The sequence below is a fragment of the Danio rerio genome, chromosome 9, assembly GCF_052040795.2.
Source record: "Danio rerio strain M-AB ecotype USA chromosome 9, GRCz13ab, whole genome shotgun sequence".
NCBI classification, from domain to species: domain Eukaryota; kingdom Metazoa; phylum Chordata; class Actinopteri; order Cypriniformes; family Danionidae; genus Danio; species Danio rerio.
The window spans coordinates 4,236,552-4,262,500 of NC_141029.1; the positions used below are offsets into that span (position 1 = coordinate 4,236,552).

The window sequence follows — 25,949 nt, forward strand, 5'->3', positions numbered from 1 at the left end:
AAGACTTTGTGGTGTTGTAGACTAACAAGACTCAGCCATGATGTGTGCGTGTGCGGTGTTGATAGTCCATCTGATTAGTCCTAAACAGATCAGCGGTGTGTTTGCAATCAAGGGGAATCTAGGCCAGTTGTGTGACTGAAGTGCATGATGGGATTTGCAGTGCAGTTGAATCTGTGTTCTTCAGCAGTCTGCAAGAGCGACACTGCTGGTAATCATAACCCTAATCATCAATTAAGTTTATTTTTAAACATTTCAAAATACATTATCATGTTAGCAGACAATTGCATTTTCACACGTGACCAACAGTTATTCAAATAGAATTATTAGCAAACTATTAATCTAACGGAGGTGACAGTGCTGAGAATTGACATCTTACAATGGTGAAAAAGTGAAGTAATTTGAACTGTTTGAATTATTTAGCAAATGGATGAAATACTGTATTACCACAAACACAACAAACAGTGTGAATCTTATTGTTTCAAAAGCTTTTTTCAAGATTTACATTTTATTTTATTCCTCAAGACTCAAGACTTCATTCTTTCAAAAAACATGGATTTTATTTAGTGCCCATTTTGTTTTAATCATGATGCTAGATGCTAATAAAAGCTGCTATACATTTCAATATAATACATTTCAAACAATTTACTCTGATTAATTTAATTGAAGGGTGGTGTTTTTTTTAAATATTTAAAATATTCTGAAAATGTAAAACGTATCTGAACCTATGTGACACCTTTAGGGTGACAATAAATCAAATAAATAATAAATAAATAAATACAAATTTAATAAGCTTGTACTGCTCAATTTCAAACTAATTAAAATCAGTTGTTACTTTTGAGTTTACACACAGTATATGCAGTATATATATATATATATATATATATATATATATATATATATAGATGTTTTGTTGATTATGATGAAATTTTTTTTAGAGTTTAAGAGTGTGAATATACTGTTTGAAAACCAAAAATCAAAACAATTACCTCTCATATTTTCTGATTTATTACGTTTTCATAAATGTCTGATGGTGTTGACATGCATCTTACATGACATGCAATTGATATGAAATATCTTTAAGTGTTGCTTTAGATAAAGCATGCTTTTTCGTTAATAAAATAATTATTGTACCCTTTTAATTGCATATGAATGACACTTCACTTTTTTAGATGTAATGAAAATACTGTAAGTGTCGTAAATATGATGATAATAAAGTTAAATTGAAGACGATAGTTTTGTTAAATGCATTTATTTATTCATTTTCTTGTCGGCTTAGTCCCTATATTAATCCGGGGTCGCCACAGCGAAATTAACCGCCAACTTATCCAGCAAGTTTTTACGCAGCAGATGCCCTTCCAGACGCAACCCATGGGAAACATCCACACACACTCATACACTCCGGACAATTTAGCCTACCTAATTCACCTGTACTGCATGTCTTTGGACTGTGGGGGAAACCGGAGCACCCGGAGGAAACCCACGCGAAGGCAGGGAGAACATGCAAACTCCACACAGAAACAGCAACTGAGCCGAGGCTCAAACCAGCGACGTTCTTGCTGTTAAGCGACAGCACTACCTACTACGCCACTGCCTCGCACTTGGTAAATACTTTCTGTTATTATCCCTCAGAAGTCAGAGTGTAAACAATGTGTAAACTTTGATTCTACAGTTATTCTTATAGTGAACAATTAATACATGCAAGTTAATCCATTGAAATAAAAATAATCATCAATCAAATTCTTAACATTTGCATCTGCGTTTAAAGTGGAAGTTCTTTCTCTGCTGATGTAAGTTTGACAGCTTTAGCTACAATAATCGTAGCCACGCCCCTCTTACCATTAGTTTGCTATGAGAAAATGAGGAGCAAAAGAAATCCCTGCCCTTTACCTAATACTTTGTTTCAGTCAGAAGTATATCATTAATTTTCTGCTTAGTCCCTTTATTAATCTGGGGTCACCACAGCGGAATGAACCGCCAACTTATCCAGCATATGTTTTATGCAGCGGATGCCCTACCAGCTGCAACCCATCTCTGGGAAACATCCATACACACTCAAACACTATGGACATTTAAGCCTACCCAATTCACCTGTACCGCATGTCTTTGGACTGTGGGGAAAACCAGAGCACCCGGAGGAAACCTACACGAACGCAGGGAGAACATGCAAACTCCACACAGAAATGCCAACTGACCCAGCCGAGGCTCTAACCAGCGACCTTCTTGCTGTGAGGCGACAGCACTACTTACTGCGCCACTGCATTGCCCTAGGAGTATATCAACATATTGAAATGAAAGTCTCAGCAACTTCCAGCTCACGCAGACTTTAATTTTTAAATCTAATTGTGGTTATAGTTGTTTAAATTGTTTTGTCACACTAATATTTTCAAGTATATTCTGAATAAAGTAGAGAGATGTGTTTACTTCATGTCTTTCTTTAGCAGATTACTGATAAAGTCTTTGGCCTCTTCTGAGATCTCATCAAATGCCTCGTCTTCAAAGTCCCACGTCGCTGAGGTCACATTTGACAGCGTCTCGTTATCATTGTCCCCCATGAACGGAGACAAACCACTGACACTAGAGAAAAAATGAATGAAAGAAACAAGTCAACTTTCATAGAGAAGACAGTAAAGTGGGTAAAAAATGGTAAATATAACATAATTATTTTATTTTGTGGTGATAGTGTGGAGAGACCCCACTCATGATTGTGAAGCGCTTTGGGTGTATGCAGGGCCGGCGCTTTCATAGAGGCGACCTAGGCGGCCGCCTAGGGCGGCAGAACAGAGAGGGCGGCGTCCCCGAAACTACCCTCGCCACCCGCGCCCTCATCCGCGTCTAGAGTGGCAGAATAGATAGAGCGGCATCCCCAAAACTATCCTCGCCACCCGCGGCCACAATTATATCCGCGTCTAGGGTGGCAGAATTTAGAGAGCGGCGTCCCCGAAACTACCCTCGCCACCCGCGCCTCAGTTATATCCGCATCTAGCGCGGCAGAATAGAGAGGGTGGCGTCCCCTAAACTACCCTCACCACCCATGCCTCATTTATTTGATTGATATAATTTAAGGAAATGACTGTATCTGCTTGTGATAGTGTTGTTACATTCAAATGTTTTAAAGGCAGAGAGTGTCATTTTTTAGAACTAGGGATTCACAACGTAGTTTGATGAGGACACGACTTGAGTGTGAAATTATGGGAGTTGTGGTCTACGATGCATACTACAAGACTGCTGCATTAATCATGTTGATGGATGAGCTAAAGTATTCAACACTTCTTATCATGATAGTATGAAGCAGAATAAGACTGAAAGTTGTGGAAGTGAAACGAGAGAAACGCTGAGACAATTGCCGATGAGAGACGAGCGCAACGTGGGACAAAAACAGCAGAGCTTTTATTATGCCATAGTCCACCACTTCCAGTTCTTCTCCTCATGATTTCATGGAGAAGCAGCAGCGCTTTTTTATCATACTAAATACATTTTAGGCCTCTGATATACTGCTGCTGTGTGCAGTCTAATAAAACACACAACATAATAAAGAGTCATAGAAGAGCTGCACAATTCTGAGGGGAATCGTGATTTTTTTTTTTTTGCCTAAAATAAAGATAACGATTTTCTCACGATTCTGTAGATGTAAAATAAAGGTTAATAGGAGTGGGCTATTATTATTGTTATTCTCAAACATGTGGTAAAACAGCAATAGGCTTTGTGTAGCTGTACTGTTGGTTAAAATGCAAAATTTTGTATAGACTTGGAGTGGTGGACTTGAACAGACGTTAGATTTGTCCTGGTCATTAATGCTGATGATAAGTCTGATGTTGAATTATTGTGTTTGAGACATATGCTTACAATCTGTCATTTTCTGCTTAAAATCTGTCACTGGCGTGATTTTCATGAATACAGAAGACTGGGTGGGTATTGTTGCATTTCAGCGGGTTTTAGATACTTTTTGGTTTGGAATCAGTCAGCCACATCTGGCAACACTGTGTGCGCTTTCGGTTTTATTTTCACTGCTAAGAACGGCTCATACTTTCCGCGCGGCTCACAAACGATCACTCTGTGCCACAAACTGAATGTTATTTACAACTTTATTACCTGTTATTCACAGCCTATGCAGGTTCTGTTCACTAAAGTAGACTTCATTCAGAGGCGCGTGCTCGCCCTCTCTGTGGTAACAGCTGACGGTCAGCTCACGTCACATGATTTTGCGGTCGCGAATACATCGTTACATTTTTGGGGTGAATTATATCTTATAAATACAGCATGTGACTCTTTCAACACCATTTGGAGGTTTCTACGTTGCTGAACAACGTATGTAAAACAGTGTAAAGACTTGTGCGGCCACTTTTGCTTCTCTCCTGAAAATATGATTGACAGAATTATAGAAATGCTGGCTTAAGATCGTCTAGGGGGTCGAATCGAGATCTTTTTACGATTAATTGTGCAGCTCTAAATCATAGGTATATCCCTGTTTTCTATAAAACCAATATAAAAATCTCAAGGACACAAGTATATATATATATATATATATATATATATATAACACTGTTCTAATGTATTTCTAGGATATTTCAATAAAAACAACATCTTATCATGTTGTGCCTTTAAAGTATCATACATATAAGTTACTAGGCTTTTATTCTGAGGATTTTGGAGTATGGTATTATTTACTAGCCCAAATTAACAGAGCACACTACCAAATCACTACTAAAAATTTTCCTTAAGTTTTTAAGCTAAGTTAAAGACATAACTAACTAACTAAATTTTACAAAGTAAAAGCTTCCATTCTGAGCCAGGTACAAATGGAGTTTTAAATCAAATGCATGTCTATTATCTGAACATCTGACGAGCATCTAACTGCATATCTGATTCCCCTGGGAATTTTAAGCCACCATAATGCAAGGGTGAAATGTTTTCCCATTAAGGGGACTGTTGTATAATGAAGCAGGCATGGCTGTATATGCACACATCCCTACTGGTAGTTGTATTGGTAAAAGATTTGTAGACAAAATAAAACCCTACTAAAAGTCTCATTGTATTGCCCAGGCAAGGCAATAGGTTCACTATTTTGATGAGAACCTAACAAAAAGAATGCTAACCCCTTTTTATTTCAAACTGGAAAAAACAAAACTGTTCCCAATAGTGTGGTTACAAATTTAAAATTTGCAATTAAAATGTCAGAAACACACACTTGATAGTGTAAATAAAAGTACACAGGGAGTATTGTTTTTACCAATTTTACTTATTTTTGAGCATTCACGCATACAGTACTCAGTATTTGACATGGATCACAACTTTTCATCAAATTTGTCCTAAAACTATTGAAAAACATCTATTCTTATTCATTTTGAAAACATTTTGATCCACTTCAAACTACTGTATACAATTTGATCTAGTTTTTCCTAATAATTTGACCAGTAAAAATAATGTAATGTTATTAGTTATTAGCTGTTGTTATGCCAGGGGTGCTCAAACTCCATCCTGGAGGGCCGGTGTCCTGCATATTTTAGTTCCAACCCCAATTAAACACACCTGAACCAGCTAACCAAGCACTTTCTAGGTATACTAGATACTTTCAGACAGGTGTGTTGAAGAAAGTTGGAGAAACTATGCAGGACACCGGCTCTCCAGGACGGAGTCTGAGCACCCCTGCCTTAGGTTATGGCTAGTTTTGTTAGTTTTGTTTTTGAATTTGCCACTATGCTGACACATAGGCATTTGTAGCTCGGCCCTCTTTTCTAAAAGCACAATATAATTCAAATTAAGAGCAACAGTCACACCAGCCTGATCTCATGAGGAAACGTAAGTATTTTACGGTTTGTCAGTTTAGTGAGTAATTAGTACGAATTTGTTCAGTTGTACGAAAATGCACGATTTTAAAAAGAAGGCGTGGCACCCAACCCCACACCTAACCCCAACCGTCATTGGGTGATGAGCAAATTATACAAAATTGTACGAATTAGATTGTACGAATTAGCCACTAAGGCCCCGTTTACACTAGTGCGTTTTAGTTTGAAAACGCATAAGTTTTGCTACGGTTACGACATCCGTCCACACTACGCCGGAGTTCTTGAGCGCCGAAAACGGAGCTTTTTGAAAACGCTGGAGAGGCCGTTTTCATTCTGAAACGCAGCTGCTCCGTCTCAGTGTGGATGGGGAAAGACGGAGACATCTGAAAACGGAGGCGGGGCTGCAGACATTCGCCTCTCTGATTGGGGCTTTTCCTGAATATTAAGTAGCCTAACACACAGTTCAGTCCTGAATCTTCTCCGTGTAAGTTCAGACATCGCAAGTTTGATCAAGGCTGCATCTCTTCTTCTCAGTTTGATATGGAAAACATACCGAGGACACGCGTCAATCTTCACAGGGAACAGTGTACTTTATAACTTCATTTACATCACCTTGGCTACGTTGTTTCACTTTTTCAACAATAAAATGTAAACTGGATATAAGGAACTGCCTATTTTTATTTTAATATTAACAACTAAACAGACAGCAGAAATGTTGAGGCGTCGTGCTGCATGAGCGTCATCTTCACTGTGTGCATATTTATAACAAAACGGAGCCGATAACAACTGCCTTCTTTCAATTTCAGTGAAAATACGAAACACACCCTCTCTTTTGCTGAATATCAGTTTTAATAATGGATAATGGCCATTATAAAAGTATAACATACAATAAGTTTATACATTATAGGAAATAAAGGCAAGCGATCAGTCACTATACAGAATGTAGGCTACGTGGTTTCATTAATCATTAACTTATCTTTGCGCTCAGCCAAAACACGTTACCTGAGAACAAGTAATAGATTCCAATGACCAAAGTCAGGGAATATGTCGTTAGATAAAGACAACAAGATGAATGAAATATCACGTTTAATAAATATAGTGAGATTAGATCCAGCGCGAGATGCTTGATGAGAAGTCCGACTAGCAGAGCTCTCATCTGGGTAGACTGGCTCCAGCGATTGCCAAAGTGTGTGTGTGTGGTCACGTAATGTGCGTTTTCAGCGTTTTGGTGTGGACGGAGAGCAGTTCAGAAACGCTGGGTAAAACGCGAGTGTGGACGCGGATCGTTTTCATTCTAAAACGCCGTTTTAAAACTAAAACGCACTAGTGTAAACGGGGCCTAAATTAAAAGTTACGAATTGCCATGAGATTGCATTGGTCACACAATTAGGATCAAAGGCTAAAAGGGTGTAGATTCAAAGAGTTATAAAACATTTCTGGGGTATTTTGAGCTAAAAATTCACAAACACACTCTAGGGACATCAGTGATTTATTTTACATCTCGTGAAAAGGTGCATTTAGGATGATTTTGTTTGTTTGTTCTGTGTGAACATGTACTCACAGGATGTAGCAGATCACTCCTATACTCCACATGTCTGTCGCATAACTGATGGCCTCATAATTGATCACCTCTGGAGCCACAAACTCAGGGGTTCCAAACAGGACTTTGAGAGATCCAGCATTCTCTACGGCCATCCCCAAAACACACACAAACAAATTTAAGATCCCAATTTAAAGCAACATATGATTTTTTTTAAATAAAAAAAATATTTATTAAGGGATAGCTCACACAAAATTGAAAATTTACTCACTATTTACTCACCCTTAGTTGGTTCCAAACAAGTTTCTTCCTTCTGTTAAACACAAACAAAGATATTTTGAAGAAGTTTTGAAAAAAACGATTGACCTCCATAGTGGGAAAATCAGCTATGGATGCCAATGGATACAGGTTTCCGGCTTTCTTCAAAATACCATTTTTGTGTTCAACAGAAAAAGTAAGTAAAATAGGTTTGGAACAAGTGAGTACATGATGACAATTTTCAGTTTTGGGTGAACTATCCCTTTAATCAGATTCGGACCAGTCTAAACACACACATTCTTACACTTAGTATAATTAGTCTGAGCTTCAGTAATTACAGTAATCGTATTAATGCACTGCAAGCATTTCATACTGACCAAGTCTGCGTGCCAGTCCAAAGTCGATGAGTTTGATTTTGCTGCCCGTCTTATTAACACACATGATGTTCTCAGGTTTGAGGTCCAGGTGGACGATGCCTTTCTTATGGATGAAATTGACCCCGTCCACAATCTGAAGCATATATTTGATCACCTCTCTCTCCGTCAGCTCAAAGTCCTCATCTATGATCCGGTCAAACAGTTCCCCTCCAGAGATCCTTCAGAACACAGCCAACACAACGGACACATTCATAAACACAGCCTACATCCACTGATATAATGAAAACCTCTAACAATGGCATACATGTGGACGCAAAAAACAGACATAAGTGTCAATGCTTCTATCCCATATGAAGTCTGAATAAATAAGCCTTCTGTGACTGTATGGTTAAAGTTGTCCAAATTCCATTCTTAACAATGCATATTACAAATCAACAAATACATTTTGATAGATTTACAGAAATATGTTTTTAAAGAACATGACCTTTACTAATTATTTTTGGCATCAAATACAAACAACCCATGCTCTAATTGTGTGCTTGCTAGGTATTTTATCAACCCAAGCTCATTCTGAAAACGTAGTCCCGCGGACGTTTCTGGAGACAGCGGAATACGTCCTGGGAGGTACGTTTGGCTGCATTAATTTTTTTCAAGCGAACGCTACGGGGCGGTGTGATGCTGTTCCCTATTCGCGCTTGCCGGCCGGTCGGCCGACCGCTTACCTCCTTGTGGAGGGCTTCCCCGCTGCAACCCGTTTGTCCACTCAGCTCACCGTGTACGTCAGCAGGCTTGAGATGCAGAGAGGAGTTGACCACAGCGATTGGTTTCGAGTCCGGGGAAGAGCGGTTCCAGCAATCAGGTAAGACAAAAACAGAATCCCAAAAATTAAGTGAACGAGTTTCATAACAGGGTGAGAACGGGGTGAAATCCGAAAACACGGTATAAAAAATCAGGGCTTTTCTTTTTTGGACGGCTTTTGTAAACTGTTGCTCGGGTTTAGGGAAGTGAGCCGGCGGGCGAGTCAATCGGTAAAATTGGTTGGGTTTAGGGAAGGAGGAGGGCGGGTCAGCCGATTGGCCGGTCACGCAGTCAATCATCCGGTCCTCTGGTTGGTTCACGCGAGAACAGCGCGGGCGCGAACTGCACTCGCGGATTCGCAAAAACAAAAACTGCAGCCGTACGTACCCGCCGGGACGTATTTCGTGGTCTCCAGAAACGTCGGCTGGACTACGTTTTCAGAATGAGCCTATGTTGGAAATAGTTCAGCCATGGTGTCGTCCTTCTTCCAGCATGCAAAAGTAACTCCAATATTGATTCAGGATTTTAAAAAAGTTTCGATTTAGCACGTTTTCACCGCTCGCTCTCTCGTGAACGCGCAGCACGTGTGTGTACAAATGGCAGAGCTGCATACAAACTGGTGCGCAGTAGCTCAAATCTGCCTTTGCTGACAGACAGTTTGGGCTACTTATCAGAATTATGGGAGATGTCGGCCCGACATTTTAATTTAGTGAAAGTTTTTTTAGTCTTATGCCTTACCCAGAAAACAAAAATACATAAAAATAAATGTAGATCATTTACTTCAATCAGTACTATTGGAATGCGAAGAGACTTTCAACCGGCACAAATAAAATTTCTGAAGACAATCACCTACTGCACATTTAAGTTGAATCTTTGCGCAATGCCATTGAGAAAGGTTAGAAAAAAATCCATGGAAACATGGAAAAGATAGCTTTTTACCTTTCCTTTTTTTCGAAATAAGTCAACAAATTAATGAACTAATGAAACAAGAGGAATACAAGCAATTCTGCATGACAAACCAACCTGACTAAGAAGTGTTATTTCTATTAAAACAAAACGTCTTAATTGACAAAAATTGGAGTAAACACTTTTTTTCACTTGACTAGATGATTATTAGTGACGCAAGTACAAATTGCAGATTAATACTCACCAAATAAGTAAAAACTTACATTTCCAGCACCATTACGATGTCGGTCTTTCCCTCAAAAGCATCGATGCACTGCACCAGCTTTGGATGATGCAGGTCATTCATGATTGCAATTTCCTGCCTGACGTTTTCTTTTTCTTTGGCAGAATATGCTTTTATGAATTTCCCAGCCCAAACCTTTTTAGTGGACTTCTCGATCAGTTTGAAAACGGTCCCAAATTTCCCTCTGAAAAAGAAAGTAGTAATTCGATTTCTACTACTACATAGATTATCTTACTTTTTTTTCATTTTTGTTTTGCTCATCATTAGAATATTTCAACAGCGAAGTACAGTAGTTGCCACAGCTTGTTGAAACTTTATGAAATGGTAATAGAATTTTATTGGCTTTATTGATATACTCACGTGCCCAGTCGGTCTTCTACATCATAAAAATCTTTTACTTTTACGTCTGTTTTGATCGTCACATTTCTGTAGTCTGGTACTTTCTCTGACTCTGTGGTGAAAGAGAGGAAATGCATCAGTGTCATTCCATCCTAGACATTTAAAGAGATAGTTCACCCAAAAGTGATAATTGTCTTAAATTACTCATTCTCCACTTGATCCAAACCTATTTAGGTTGCTTTCTTATTTCTTAAAAATACTGACATATTGATTACTGACTTCCATACTTCCATAGCCCTGTTTTATTTCCCATAAGAGTGACCAGATGTCCCATTTTTCCCCAGGAAAGTCCATCTTACTCAGGAAAGTCCCCTTTTTCTAAAGTTCCTTATTTCAACTCTACTGCGATAATGGTCCAGTTAAGGTAGGCTAAGCAAGTAAATCGCAGAACAAGAAATAAAGCACAAACAGTATCCATTATTAACTTGTAGTAAGAGAAGTCGAGATCAGAGAGAAGAGAAGCCGGCAGAAGCATGCTGTAGAACGGACTGATAACTTAAGTGCTGTCTCGGCTATGCGCCGGAGCAATCTTTCCTTCAAATAATATAATCAAGACAGTGTGGGACCAAATCAAATAGCCAATACAAAGTAATCAAAGTGTGCATCGTTGCAGAGTATCTATCACAAGAAAATGGTTTAAGTCTAATTGAAACAGAAAGCAAAATATTTTAATGAATGTTTACTTTGCCCCTTCTAAAAAAAAAAAAAAAAAAGCAATGAAAAATTGAAGCTGGGTTTCATCAGACAATATATCTGACTGGGAAAAAAGATGCTAACGGTCTGTAATTGATTGACTCACGAGACCAAAATGTTGGGAAATTGGCCCAACATATTAAACATTTTAAGGGTTTCTGCTCAGTTTAAGTTCAAACTAAGCAAACTTTTTAGAGGTAACCTTATTTAAAGTATTTAATGTACAGCGCTCATTTAGTATTGCAAATATTTTTTGGCAGCCTGTTTAAAATTTGAAGTTCATGTTATATCATTAATTTTGTACGCCAAATTTAGTAAAAAAAAAAAAAAAAAAAAAAAAAAATTATATATATATATATATATATATATATATATATATATATATATATATATATATACATATATATACATTTATATACATTTATATACATTTATATATATATATATATATATATATATATATATATATATATATATATATATATATATATATATATATATATATAAATATATATATATAATTAGGTACGTTATTGTATAATGATGGTTTGTTCTGTAGACTATTAAAAATATAGCTTAAAAGGGCAAATAATTTTGTCCTTAAAATGGCTTTTGAAAAATTAAAAACTGCTTTTATTCTAGCTGAAATAAAACAAATAAGACTGTCCCAAGAAGAAAAAATATTATCAGACATACTATGAAAATTTAATTGCTCTGTTAAACATCATTTGGGAAATATTAAAAAAGAATAAATAAATAAACGGGGGGGCTGATAATTCTGACTTCAACTGTGTGTGTGTGTGTGGTGTATATATATATATATATATATATATATATATATATATATATATATATATATATATATATATATATATATATATATATATATAGTGAAAAATTAGATGATATTATTAATTAGCAAATAAATAATAATAGCAAAGATGCTACTTTTGTGAAGCGATAAAGTAATTGGGACCTTTGGGTTTGCTACAGCCCCAGAGGCCATATATGTTCTTAATCTGGCCCTGACTATACCCCACTGAAGGCAAACTTTTTCAGGAATAGCTATGTAAGAAAACTAAGTAAATTGTGAGATTTATTTAGAATTTAATAATAAAACACAAATTGATGACATACCATCATCCGAGGGCTCGACTTCATCCTCCTTATTTTCTGAAAAAATGAACACACTGTTACTGCAACATAATTTAAACAAAGTTAACATGGTAATCAGTGTTGGGCGTAATTAGTTACAAAGATACTGTAATTAAAGGTACAGTTCACACAAAAGAACACAGTTGAACACAAAAGAAGATATTTTGAAAAATGTTGGAAACCTGTAACCACTGACTTCTACAGTATTTGTTTTTCCTACAATGGAAGTCAATGGTTACAGGTTTTCAGTATTTATCAAATGATCTTCTGTGTTCAACAGAAGAAAGAAACTTGTGAAGGTTTAAATTATTTTTCAAGTATAAGTAAGAGATGACTGATAGCTTTTAGATAATTTAATTGCAGTTGTAAATTACTTGCTTTAAATACTGTACACATATTCAACAGTGTTACTGAATACATTTAGACAAGCAGATTAATAATATTTTTGTAATTCAGAAATTTTGCTCAGTGACATTTTCCTTCGCCTTATTCTCTTGCCACATTTTGCAGAATAATTAAATTTAAATTAGTTTTTTTAAATTAGTATTGCGAAGTTTTTTAAGCAATTCTATTTGTTACCTAAAGATTTTATTTCTTGTTATTAAAAGGCTTTAGTATTAAATATTTTTTATAAAAGCTAAAATGCCCTGTTTGACTCAAATTAAGAGTTAAAGATTTCTTGGGATTTTAAGTAGTATCGAGTGAAGTAATTAAATTCCTTTCTGAGTAATTAAATATATCTTCAGAAATAGTATTTAGAAAAGTAACTGATATACAATTTAAAAAATGTAATAAGTAATTAAGCACTTTTTGAAGTACCTTGCCCAACACTGATGGTAATATATGCTTTATGACTACTGCAATGCTGTAAATGTCCACTAGGTGGCACTCACCCCCCTCTGCCTCCAGCCCCACCTGCACGGGCTCAGACTCGGCACTGGGCTCCCCGACGCCATAAATATTTACAGCTCTCACTCGAAACTTGTACTGTCTGTCTGGAAGAAGGTCCTGCACGTTATAAGATGTGCTGTTACAGGATGCCACGTCCGTCCACTTCATGTCCAGAGAGTTCCAAGCCTCCAGGTTGTAGGATTGGACAGCGCTGCCACCGTCGTATGTTGGCCCATACCAGGACAGCGTGAGGCTGGACTTACGGATATCTGAGGCTGCTGGGACACGGGCAGGGGGGTCAGGCTTATCTACAAAAAAAACAAACCAAGATTAAAGATGGATTGAGAGAGACAGAAGTTTAACGAAATCAAATCAACTCCAAGTGCAGTACTTGACATTTCAGCTGTGTAATGTGTGGTTATGACTGTTCTGTCAGTATATAGTGATTTAACCTCCTCTGTTGGGTCAAAAATGACCCGTGCAGCATTTCAACAGCTGAGTTTTATCTTGAAATTTGGTGACTTTTTCTAAAACTACCCCGAAATTAGAAAAAAAAAAGAAATTCCCAAAAAAAGCTGTACACATTTAGGGTACAATGGTTGTCATTCGAGCAACCCAGGTTCATTCTAAAAACGTAGTCCTGCGGATGTTTCTGGAGACCGCGATTTTTGGAGCCGGAGGTACGTGTGGCTGCATTTCATTTTTTTTAAGCGAACGATACGGGGCGGTGTGACGCCGTTCCTTTTCGCGCTCGCCAGCTGACCGCCTACCTACTTGTGGAGGGCTTTTCCGCCGCAACCAGTTTGTACCAAGTTTACCAAGTTGAGACACAGAGAGTAGCTGACCACGACGGCCAGGTTTGAGTCTAGGGAAGAACGGTTCCATAAATCAGGTAAGACAAAAACAGAATCCAAAATATAAAGTGAACAAGTTCATAACAGGGTGAGAATGTGGTGAAATCGGAAAACGTGGTAAAAATCAGAAGAGGGCTTTTCTTTTACTGGACGGCTTTTGTAAATCGCTGCTTGGGTTTAGGGAAGCAAGCGGGTGGGCGGGTCTATCGGTAAAACCAGTTGGGTTTAGGGAAGGAGGAGGGTGGGTCGGCCGATTGGCGGGTCATCAGCCAATCATTCAGCCAGCCGGACAGACGGTCACTTGACAGCAGCCTCTAGTGGGTTTACACGAGAACAGCGCGGGTGTGAACAGCGAGACGTTCAAGATGCGAAATAGCGCATTCAGCAGCCTCTCGCGGATTCGCAAAAACAAAAACTGCACAAATATGTACCTCCCGGAGGTATTTTGCAGTCTCCTGAAACGTCCACGGGACTACATTTTCAGAATGAGCCTGGGTTGCCTTAGAGGTAATTTTGACCTGCAGTTATAAAACCATTTTTACACCATGAAAACTATCGGGACACATGCACATTCCGACCTAACAAACACACAGACACAATAAGAATCTGCTGCTTTAACTGTCATGAATACTGTCTTGCTAAAAACTTTGTACACTTTTGCAGGAACCTTTGCTTATTTACTCCCAGGGCTGCTTATATCGAAGTTGATATTTAGCCATACCCTGTTGGTATTTCATAATATCACATTTTTATGAGGTGGGTCGTTAGCCCAATGCTCAATCCCCAACCTGGAGGACCAGGACAAACACACTACGGACAATTTAGCTTACCCAATTCACACATAGTGCATGCGTTTGGACTGTGGGGGAAACCGAAACATCTGGAGGAAACCCATGCAAAAACGAAGAGAACATGCAAACTCCACACAGAAACGCCAACTGACCCAGCCGGGGCTCAAACCAGTCCTTCTTGCTGTAACGTGACAGCGCTACCTACTGCTGCCCTTGCAGGAACCTTTAGCATTATAAAATATTTACTTTAATGAAAATGAATAATGCCCATTGATTAAACATAAAAACTCCACTCTGATGAGGGAAGACATTCACAGAGTTTGTTTCTTCATGCAAAATACATTTTAAGATCGATATATATATATTTTTACTGGTCCCCTGACTAATTCCCCAGTTAAACAGCATTCTGATAATCCTCCCTTAAAAGTTTTGTGTAGAATTTGTAAGATTTTCAACGAATAAAATAACGCATACCTTACCCAAGGTACCTTTTGATGGGTCTTTGCCAAAGTAAAATGTCCCCTCCAGAGGCAAAATTAATAAACGTTTATTTGATTAATACAACCCAAGCTCATTCTGGAAACGTAGCCCCGCGGATGTTTCTGGAGACCGCGTTTTACGTGGCCGGAGGTACATAAAGGGCGCGTTTGGTTTTTTTCGAGCGAACGCTGCGGGGCGGTGTGGCGCCGCTCCGCCCCTCCTCTTCGCGCTCGCCGGCCGACGGCTCGCCTCCGAGTGGAGGGCTTTCCCGACGCAATCAGTTTGTCCGCTTAGCTCACAGCATTGCGTCGGCGGAGCGGATGCCCCAGAGGAGGAGCCGGAGCCGGCCGCGGTGGACGACGACCGGGATCGAGTCCGGGGAACAGCAGGTTCCGGAAATCAGGTAAGACGAAAAACGGAATCCGAAAAATAAAGGCGAGAACGCGGCGGGATCCGAAAACGTGGTCGAAATCGAAGACGAGGGCTTTTGCTATTTTTTTTTCTGATCTGGCGGCTTTTCGCGCGAGAACGGTGCGGGCGCGAACGCCGCGCGCTCCCGAGAGGCGCCCGAGACGCGGAAAAACGCACACAGCGGCCTCTTGCGGATCCGCGAAAACAAAAACCCGCTCGAATACGTACCTCCCGGGACATAAATCGCGGTCCGCAGAAACTTCCGCGGGGCTACGTTTCCACAATGAGCCTGGGTTGGATTAATATATATATATATATATATATATATACATACACTAAACATCACTTACCTGTAACTATTGACTTACACAGTAGAAAAAACAAAAACTATGGCAGTCAATGGTTACAGGTGTCCAGCTTTCTTTGAAATATCTTCTTTTGTGTTCAACAGAGTAAACAGAATTAAAAAAAAAAAGACAAACCGGTTTGGAAGAAGAAAAGGTTGAGTAAATGATGACAATCTTTAAAAAAATTTTTGGGTGAACTATCCATTTAAAAATATTAAAATAAATGTATTCATTTTAATCAGAATTCAATTATGCTTAGCTAACAGTGACCCCAGCAGACCCTGAGATTGGCTGATTATATTGAGCTGTATTTTCATGTATATGAGCCTAATTATATATATATAATTTTATATATATATATATATATATATATATATATATATATATATATATATATATAATATAAAGCGACGCCCATGCTATTTTAAAATTTTACTTGAAAGTTTCAGCGAGACATCATTCAGTTGACTTGTTGTGATCTTTGAAAAACTCTCACGAAATGTTCTCACAGCTGCTGTGGTCGTCAGAGGGCGGGGAATGGCACAAATTAATCAAATGCATCAATTGCAACAAATTAAGATGCAAGTTAAGGAATACATTTGGTAGACAGTTAAAGGAGACGCAAATACACATAAATTAGGAAAGTCAAATCAACAAAACAAGTGAGTATACCAAGGGTATACGCAATTATTGATCCTCAGAAGTCGTAATACCCAAACAGCTCATGGAAAAATGTAGGCATACTGAGTATACGTGCGTACAGCAAGGACTACACCACTGGTGCCAAGCACATTTTTCTCAACTCAAATTAAATCATGTAAAACTTCTACAGTAAATAAATTACTTTAGAGAACAAGCATACATTTATCTACTAACTACATCTGTGACTGCCCACTAAGCTATACTGCTATAGTTATAAATTGCCTTAAGTTTCACACTTTAAATGACTGACATTTTGACCGGGTGAGAACTTCTGCTTTTGCTATCACAATAGACACGTGAGTTTCACTTGTGAACAGGCCTAAACTTGAGCTCTTTTTGTGGTTTGGCCTGATAATTTATAGACATCTCTGCTAGTCTCTGAAACTCAGCTCCTCGTTGAACTTAGCTAGCAGGTCTTTTAGATAAGGGTTTTGCATCTGTATTTTCAGTTTCCACCCTGGTGTTTAGCTTCCGATTTTTTCACTATCTATTCAGATAAACCTCCGCTGTATTTTTCGTTTCCTTTGCGTAGACTTTTTAGGTATGAAAAAATAGGTATGTCAATATATTGTGAAGGTGTTTTGTAAACATTTAAACTAATATCCACTACCAATCTTCACAATGTATGCTTTTTAATTTCATTTTGGTATCTTTATTTCACTGACAACTTTTGATGTTCAAATTAAATAAAAAATAAACAACTGAAAAGATGTGCCTGCGTAAAGTATCTGGCTGAATATCTTACCCAAAGGAATTTTTGGGGAGTTTGTTTTGACTCCTAAACACGAGCTACCATTGGTTCATTGTGTTTACATAATCTTTGATTGTGTTCTGAAACTCCGCCTTCTTTGATGTTATTTCTTTGCCAGATGTTTATGAAACTGTTTTTCTCTCTCGGCCACTGTCCTTGTGTTTGGACATGAAAGCACATGAGAGATTTACAAGCCCACCTCTTGCAGCGTAGGCTGTTAAGAGTGCTTGAAAACAGTATACCATGACTCAGCCTTTCATATTTCCTTTTTGCCCTCAAAAAACGACAAAGAACTTGTTGTGTTTGACATATACAAGGGATATAATGACTATTGACAATGTCTAGAGACATAATGGTTCAAATTAACTACATGCATTGCATTGCCCGCTATTGTTTTTACTGTGCTTCAAACATACAGTTAAAGTCAGAATTATTAGCCCCCTTTTGATTTTTTTTTTCTTTTTTAAATATTTTCCAAATGATGTTTGACAGAGCAAGGAAATTTGCACAGTATGTCTGATAATATTTTTTCTTCTAGGAAAATTCTTATTTGTTTTATTTCGGCTAGAATAAAAGCAGTTTAGAATTTTTTTTAACTATTTTTGGGACAAAACTATCAGCCCCTTTAAGCTATTTTTTTTAGATAGTCTACAAAACAAACCATCGTCATTGTGGGTGCACAATCATCGCTCTTTGTCCAGTCTATTTCAAAAGGAACCGATCGCACCCGTTGCGCTTCCTCTAGGCACGGTTGCTTCACGCAAGTAAACAGTCGCGCGCATCACATTAGCTGTTAGCGCGAGTGATCATGCTCTCATTCTGTATTCGCCATTCTTTTGCTCGTGTGTTATTTTTGTCAGTCGTGCTGCTTCTCGATTCTAATACCACATTTGCACGAATATTGGGCCATGCTTATTGTCGAACCCTGCTTTTAAGAAAACTACGATTTACAAATGATTTCTAACCAGCCTAAGTGGCTAGTGGAGGTGTCTGTCTAACCCGCCAAAGCTGAAATCTACCCGCATTTGGCGGGTTGGCAGGTGTTAATGTGAAGCCCTGCTTTTGTCACTTCTGTAAGTGTGTACTTAGGTGTATGTCATGCATGATGAGTATGTTATGTGTTTGACTTCACTGTAGACAATAAAGTAAGAATTTCATTGTACAGGGAAACGTGTTTCCTTACTGTGCACATGTCAATAAACAAACTGAATTGAAGTATTAGTTTACATGATTAACATTTAACTTAATAATTAACATAATTAAACACAGCATTTTAAATCCAATGACCAACTTTTCTGTGCGGTGTGAATTGGGATTTAAATGAATGGTGAGACTAAACACTATAGCGATTTAAGCACGTTATAGAATTCTGGTAGTTCCAGGGTTATGTTACTGATACAGTACATCCAGGAGGTTGTTATCACAGAATAAACCTGACGGGCTTATCTAGAGCTGTTTTATAAGACTGAAGGGCTTTCATTCTGTGAGAATAATCTCTTGGATGCACTTCATACATGGCTACTAGCCACATAAAATAAATATTAGACACAAAACATTTATTTTAATTAAACCCAAAGCTAACAGAAACAAAACAGCTGAAAAGAGCTGATGGAGCATAGACTAGCCTATGTATTATTCAGTCACAATATAGCACCAAACAGTCAAAAACCGCAGCGTGACAGACAAGCACAGATGCATATGATTGTGGGATGTTATGTCAGATATGCAAGTGTTCATACTCACCGACTATAGTGAGGTTGAGGGCAGCCTGTCTCACACCAAAGCTGTTCTTGATCTCTATGGTATAGCAGCCACAGTGCTCCTGCTGTCCTTCTGTGATGGTCAGCTGACTGCTACTGTCTGTGCTGACTATTGAGATGCCCTGACCTTCCTGAATCTGAAAAAGAGGGTGAGAATAACAGGAATGAACACAGGATATTACTGAACTTCAAATGTTCCATTCAAGTCATTTTTGATTTAAAGTGTAATATCAACTAAATTGAACGAGTGATTAAAATGGTTGTGTGAATGGTGGTGTAATTAGCCGATGAACTCGGCATATACATCGCATTTTTGTGTTGGTTAATGTTTCTTTACACAGTCAAATGCCTTTTGGGTTTATTTCCTACAATTATCAGATGATATAAACTAATTTACAGCCCTACTTAGCTTCAGTGGGCGATCATGTGAGAATTGCAGAGAGCTAGCTCCCGGCTAAGTGCTAATAAACAGTTAATATCGTATAAATAAGCCAGTAGTAAATGGTGTGAATCGTTACAAGTGTTAGATTTTTCATAGTTGATTAAAGTAGTCGCAGACTTCCTAATTAACAAAAGAGCCTATGACCTTAAAATAATTGATAACCAATAATTGCTGTTTGCAGCTATATTTAATATTTAGTTATTAGCTTTTTTCAATTCAATTCAATTCAGCTTTATTTGTATAGCGCTTTTACAATGTAGATTGTGTCAAAGCAGCTTCACATAAATGGTCATAGTAACTGGAACAGTGTGGTTCAGGTTTTAGTGTTTAAGTTCAGTTCAGTTCAGTTTAGCTCAGTTCAGTGTGATTTAATCATTACTGAGAGTTCAAACACTGAAGAGCCAATTCATCGATGCGTAGCTCTACCAATCCTGAACCATGCGAGGCAGTGGCGACAGCGGAGAGGGAAAAAAAACCTTGAGGGAACCAGACTCAGTTGGGCACGACCATTTTAATTTCTCCGCTGGCCAAAGTCTTGTGCAGAGCTTCATTCGACGTGGTTAGGCAGGAAGATGGCCTCAGCGAAGACTCGTCTGTCCCTTTTAGCATCACAAATCAAATTACTTCTAAACTAATATGGAATAACTTCACCTAAACTCCATCTTTGACCCATTGTCACTTTAGCTCAAGATTTTAGCCCCCAAAAAAACCCTAGCTGTAAGCCCAAAGGAAGCCCTATTGAGCGCTTATTTAGTCTCAGAGGTCACAGTGGAAACTTTAATAGCCCTGTGATATACTAGCAAACTCACTATAGGCCCGAAACACAGATAATGTTTAAAGCATTGAAAAGATACTGGTGAGTATTCACTTGTGCCATCTGTGTGTCTAAGAATAAAACATTTAAGAATGCATACCATGTGCTTCTATACAAGGTGTAATGATTCTTACTGGTTTGCGGAACTTGAGCCAGGTGCAGCTGATGGGGAGTGCTCCAGTGAACTTACACTGCAGAATCACCTCCTGACCTGCCATGATCTTCATATCATCAGGAAACTGCTGGATTTGAGGCGGAGCACCTGTCGAATAGAAAGAAAAGCCATTCGCCTCCATTTGTGTAGCAACAGTGTGATTTGATGTATGTCTGGTTGCGATGGTCCATCACAATCTCACAACAATTCGTAACTTTTTGATTTAGTGGCTAATTCGTATGAATTCGTACGATCTAATTCGTACAGTTTAGTATGATTTGCTTGATTTGCTTATGACGGTTGGGGTAAGGAGTGGAGTTAGGTGCCATGTCTCCTTTTTAAAATCATACATTTTCATACGACTGAACTCGTACGAATTTTGTACGAATTAGCTACTAAACTGGCAAAACGTAAAATACTAAAGGTTCCTCGTGAGATGAGGCTGGATGGTCCAACAATTTCTCACAACAATTCGTAACTTTTTGATTTAGTGTCTAATTCTTATGAATTCGTATGATCTAATTTGTACAATTCTGTACGATTTGCAATGACGGTTGGGGTTAGGGGTTAAAGGGGCTAATAATTTGGGCCAAAATTGTTTTTGAAAAAATTTAAAACTGCTTTTATTCTAGCCGAAATAAAACAAATAAGACTTTCTCCAGAAGAAAAAATATTATCAGACATACTGTGAAAATTTCCTTGCTCTGTTAAACATCATTTGGGAAATATTAAAAAAAGAAAAAAATCAAAAGGGGGCTAATAATTCTGACTTCAACTGTATATATATATCAGGGGTGGCCAACCCTGTTCTTGGAGAGCCACCTTCCTGAAGATTTTAGTTGCAACCCATATCAAACACACCCGCCTGTAATTATCACGTGCTGTTCAGGTCCTAATTAATTGGTTCAGGTGTGTTTGATATGGGTAGCAACTGAAATCTGCAGAAAGGTGGCTCTCCAGGAACAGGGTTGGCCACCCCTGATATATATATATATATATATATATATATATATATATATATATATATATATATATATATATATATATATATATATATATATATATATATATATATATATATATCCCTTAAAAAAGCAGAAATCTTATGGTAACGATAGTAATCTTATGTTAATGATAGTATAAAACAGGATTGCTGCTTCAGAATATTTCAGACTTATGGAGAAATTGGATAAGTGGTGCAAAGCCACACCACACGCAACAACTTGATCTTTTATAGTTAACATTGAATGAATTTAATAAAAAAAGCGCACAGCATTTCCACGCTAGAAAGCATGTTTTTAAACGGGAATGTAACTTCTTTGCTGATGTGCTGAAACGGCCCCTTTAAAACAAAATCAATGTAATGAATTTTGATGCTCTCGCCGGCGGAGCAGTAGGAGCAGTAGTAGTAGTAGCATACAGCATTATTCACCTTATTCCCAGCTGACGAGCGGGCGCTGCCATTTGAATCTTTTTGTCTCGCGACTTCCGGTCACATTCACTTTCATTCATTTTTTGACGTTAACAACTGCTCGTTACGCTGCTTGATGTTGCAATTTAATATTTTCTTATTATATTATGCTACTTGGTCTGTGTACTCATGCAAACATTTGTTTGTTGAGCAAGTAGTTTGGCCATTTTCTGCCGTTTATTATTCCTAGTCATTTCTCCCATAGGCGACTGAATCGGAAGTTCTAAGACAATCGCGAAAACAGGCGCACTTTCGCATTTTAGAATAAGGTCAATAGCCAGAGCGACCACAGTGATCTTTAACGTTCTTGCCACCTTTGTTGTCAACGCACAGTTAAAAATTTTATTATTATTATTTGTTAGGTTTTTAAGCTACACACTCAAAATCATTAAACATAAATCTGCTGTTTTTTTTTTTTTTTACAAAATGGTGCAGAAATAACAAAGTCGCCAGAAGATTAATTTAAAGAAGATTCGTCATATTCTCAAAGACTTTTAGAAAACTGCAACACTTAAGACAGTTGCCCAGGGCTTCTGCTGGACTGTGATTGTAACTTTTTTGATTTAATCCTAATTTTATATTTAATGCAGATGATGACTGAACTTACCTTGTTTAGGCAGTGTTTTGGGTGGGGGTTTCTTTATTTTGGCCTCATCTAGAATAAATGACACAAGAAACAAACAAAGATGGGATGTTACACCATTACATTGAACGTTGGCTAAGTTACTTTCAAAAAGTAATTAACTTATTTCTAGTTACATCATTTAAAAAAATCCCAAAAAACAACTGAATTACTTCATTTGTTTACTTGACTACATAAAATACAAATAAATCTAAGCACAGAGAAAATAAGGATATAATTATTTTAATTACTCAAATAGGTAACCCAGGATGACAGCCAGAAGCGACTGAACCAACCCAAGCTCATTCTGAAAACGTAGTCCCGCAGACGTTTCTGGAGACAGCGGAATACGTCCCGGGGGGTACGTACGGCCACGTTTATTTTTTTCAAGAAAACGCTGCGGGGCGGTGTGACGCTGTTCCCTTTCGCGCTTGCCTTACCTCCTTGTGGAGGGCTTCCCCGCAGCAACCCGTTTGTCCACTCAGCTCACCGTGTACGTCGGCAGGCTCGAGATGCAGAGAGGAATCGACCACAGCGATCGGTTTCGAGTCCGGGGAAGAGCGGTTCCAGCAATCAGGTAAGACAAAAACAGAATCCCAAACATTAAGTGAACGAGTTTCGTGACAGGGTGAGAACGCGGTGAAATCCGAAAACGCGGTAGAAAAAAAAAATTGGGGCTTTTATTGCCCGGGCGGGCGGGTCGATCGGTAAAATTGGTTGGGTTCGGGGATGGAGGAGGGCAGGTCAGCCGATTGGCCGGTCGCGCAGTCAATCATCTGGTCAGTCGGACAGCGGCCTCCAGTGGGTTCACGCGAGAACAGTGCGGGCGTGAACCGCACTCGCGAGAGGCGTCTGAGGTGCGAAAAAGCGCACAACAGCGGCCTCTCGCGGATTCGCAAAAACAAAAACTGCAGCCGTACGTACCCGCCGGGAAATATTCCGCGGTCTCCAGAAACGTCTGCGGGACTACGTTTCCACAATGAGCCTGGGTTGGACTGAACCCAAACACGTCATCGAAGCGAGTCACCACCCAATCAAGGGGCACCGTGCTTCCTCAAGGCCAGCCCGGCAAGGGAAACTTGACTTCAGAAAAAGGCGCAAGTAACACAAACTAATGTTGTCTCTTGCTGATCTGGTGCAGATTGATCTTCAGCAGTTAAAGATAAGCCATATCTCTGCTTTTGTGGTTTCTCAGGTTTGATTCTAGATCTAGTAATAAGTACTAGAAGTAATTTGGGAAGGTTGTCAACTCATTTTGCATCCTCTGAACTGCCTCTGTGTGTATGTGTGTGTGTGTGTGTGTGTGTGTGTTGTTTGCTTATTACAAAGTTAGTTTCATGTATCGTAGTGTAGCTCAATTAATCTTTGTTCTCATTTCTTTGTTTCTCATTTATGTGCTTCTCATTGCCTCAAGCTGTAGATTTTGTTACTTTGCTAAAAGTTAACCCAATACTGTGTTATGTTATTATCATTGGCCACAGAAATATTATGAACAAGACTGGTAAAATGCGATGTCTTCTATTTGCTGGACAAATGATAGATAAACTGTGAATCTTATAATCTGATTCAGTCTGACTCAACTGAGTCGAATCAATGATTCGAATCTTCAAGATCGATCTTATATCGTAGGTTGATCCCCTACAGAGCAATATTTTTTTAGCAACATTTAGACAATTACATTAATTAAAATAAAAAGAGAATTACCACAGTCACTAATTTGACCTTCAGGTTTTAAGTTATACACGTAAACGTGAATGTTAACAGTAAGTATTAAATCCACTAACAGAATCTAGTGAATTTGAGAGAACATGCACTCTCACTTTGGAAAACGGGAAGAAGGAAGGGCAAAAGGAGAGGAAAGCAGATCTGTTTTTCTCTGGATGTGCTTGGAGAGATCAGCTGCTAAGGTTCTTTGCTCTTTGCCTTTTTTGGTCATACTAAAAATATCCCTAACAAGAATCCAGGAAATAGTTTTTGGCACTATTTATTTGATATCGGATCGCTGTCATGAAACAATGTGACGGCGAAGCCAACAAACACAAGCCTAAAGCTGCAGCGATGGCGATCGAACTATTCTTATGTCAAACTTCTGAGCGGTTTTTCAGTCAGTTGTAAGACATTCCGATCTCATCCCTCTCCGAGAGGCCATTCTCTCATTCCTCTCTTTTTTTCTGAAGCTGTGGAAATAAAAACATCCTCTTTCCAACACAAAACTATTTCTGGATGAAAATGGAGCGTTCACCTGAATCTCTCGACAATTTTGGGCAAACCACGTGTAGAGCAGAGCTCATAAACGGTGGCTAATGGAACAGAAGTTTAGATCAGATCTGTATGATTTCCATCATAAATCAGCTGCAACAGCACCACACACATAGAGTGTACACCCCTCACAGATCTCTCTTCTAAATTCATATATATATTTAACATTAATATATTTGTGCATATACATTAGATTACTTTGTATACTCAAATTGGAACTAAACTCTAACAAAAAAAATATATATCACAGTCCAATAATTAGTACACCTAAATTATTATATTCTGGAAAATAATTATCAAAGGAACATCACATAAAACCCCAAAGCAAAACGATTCATTCAAATAAATATTAATTTAAAAATCTAAGTATTAAATGTAACCTTTACAGGCTTCAGAACAGAGTACTTCAATCCTTTATTTGTCTACCCTGCTGAAAAATCCAGCTTAAACCAGCCTAGGCTGGTTGGCTGGTTTTAGCTGGTTGACCAGGCTGGTTTTAGAGGGGGTTTGGCCATTTCCAGGCTGGTTTCCAGCCATTTCCAGCCTAATCTTAGCTGGTCAGGCTGGAAAATGATCAGCAAAAACCAGCTTGACCAGCCTGGTTTAAGCTGGGCATAGCTGGTTTTGGCTGGACTCCCAGCTTGGCTAGGCTGGTCAAGCTGGTTTTAGCTGGTCATCTCCCAGCCTGACCAGCTAAGACCTGGCTGGAAACCAGCCTGGAAGTGGCCAAACCCCTCTAAAACCAGCCTGGTTGACCAGCTAAAACCAGCCCACCAGCTGGTTTAAGCTGGATTTTTCAGCAGGGTATTCGCATCAGATAAAATGTGAAAAAGACATTCCTTGCATATTCTGCATGCCAGAGTTCACCAAGCTTGAACTTTGCACCGCAGCAACCTGCGAAACGTGACGCATGACCCTGCGTTTCCGGTCTGACGCATTCGCGTGAGTATGAATGGAAGTCTATGGGGAGAAAAGTCCAGTGTGACCGCAGCTTAAGAGCTTGATGAG

The 25,949-nt window shown here is 38.6% G+C and overlaps 1 protein-coding gene and 1 long non-coding RNA gene across 13 annotated transcripts in view; one reads left to right on the forward strand and one right to left on the reverse strand.

The window, feature by feature from the left end:
- LOC147835214 (uncharacterized) overlaps positions 1 to 25,949 on the forward strand; it is a 51,580-nt gene that overhangs the window by 10,099 nt on the left and 15,532 nt on the right. The gene's annotated exons all lie outside the window — the stretch shown is intronic.
- mylka (myosin, light chain kinase a) overlaps positions 1 to 25,949 on the reverse strand; it is a 125,630-nt gene that overhangs the window by 6,067 nt on the left and 93,614 nt on the right. For all 12 annotated transcript variants that reach the window (XM_087267340.1, XM_087267339.1, XM_087267338.1 and 9 more), the window contains 10 exons: positions 22,668 to 22,715; positions 20,570 to 20,697; positions 19,163 to 19,316; positions 13,086 to 13,391; positions 12,175 to 12,210; positions 10,306 to 10,396; positions 9,926 to 10,129; positions 7,959 to 8,176; positions 7,345 to 7,468; positions 2,422 to 2,574 (listed from right to left, as the gene is read on the reverse strand). In XM_087267340.1, the coding sequence (XP_087123466.1) occupies positions 2,422 to 2,574; positions 7,345 to 7,468; positions 7,959 to 8,176; positions 9,926 to 10,129; positions 10,306 to 10,396; positions 12,175 to 12,210; positions 13,086 to 13,391; positions 19,163 to 19,316; positions 20,570 to 20,697; positions 22,668 to 22,715 (1,462 nt within the window). The remainder of the gene's footprint in view (positions 1 to 2,421; positions 2,575 to 7,344; positions 7,469 to 7,958; positions 8,177 to 9,925; positions 10,130 to 10,305; positions 10,397 to 12,174; positions 12,211 to 13,085; positions 13,392 to 19,162; positions 19,317 to 20,569; positions 20,698 to 22,667; positions 22,716 to 25,949) is intronic.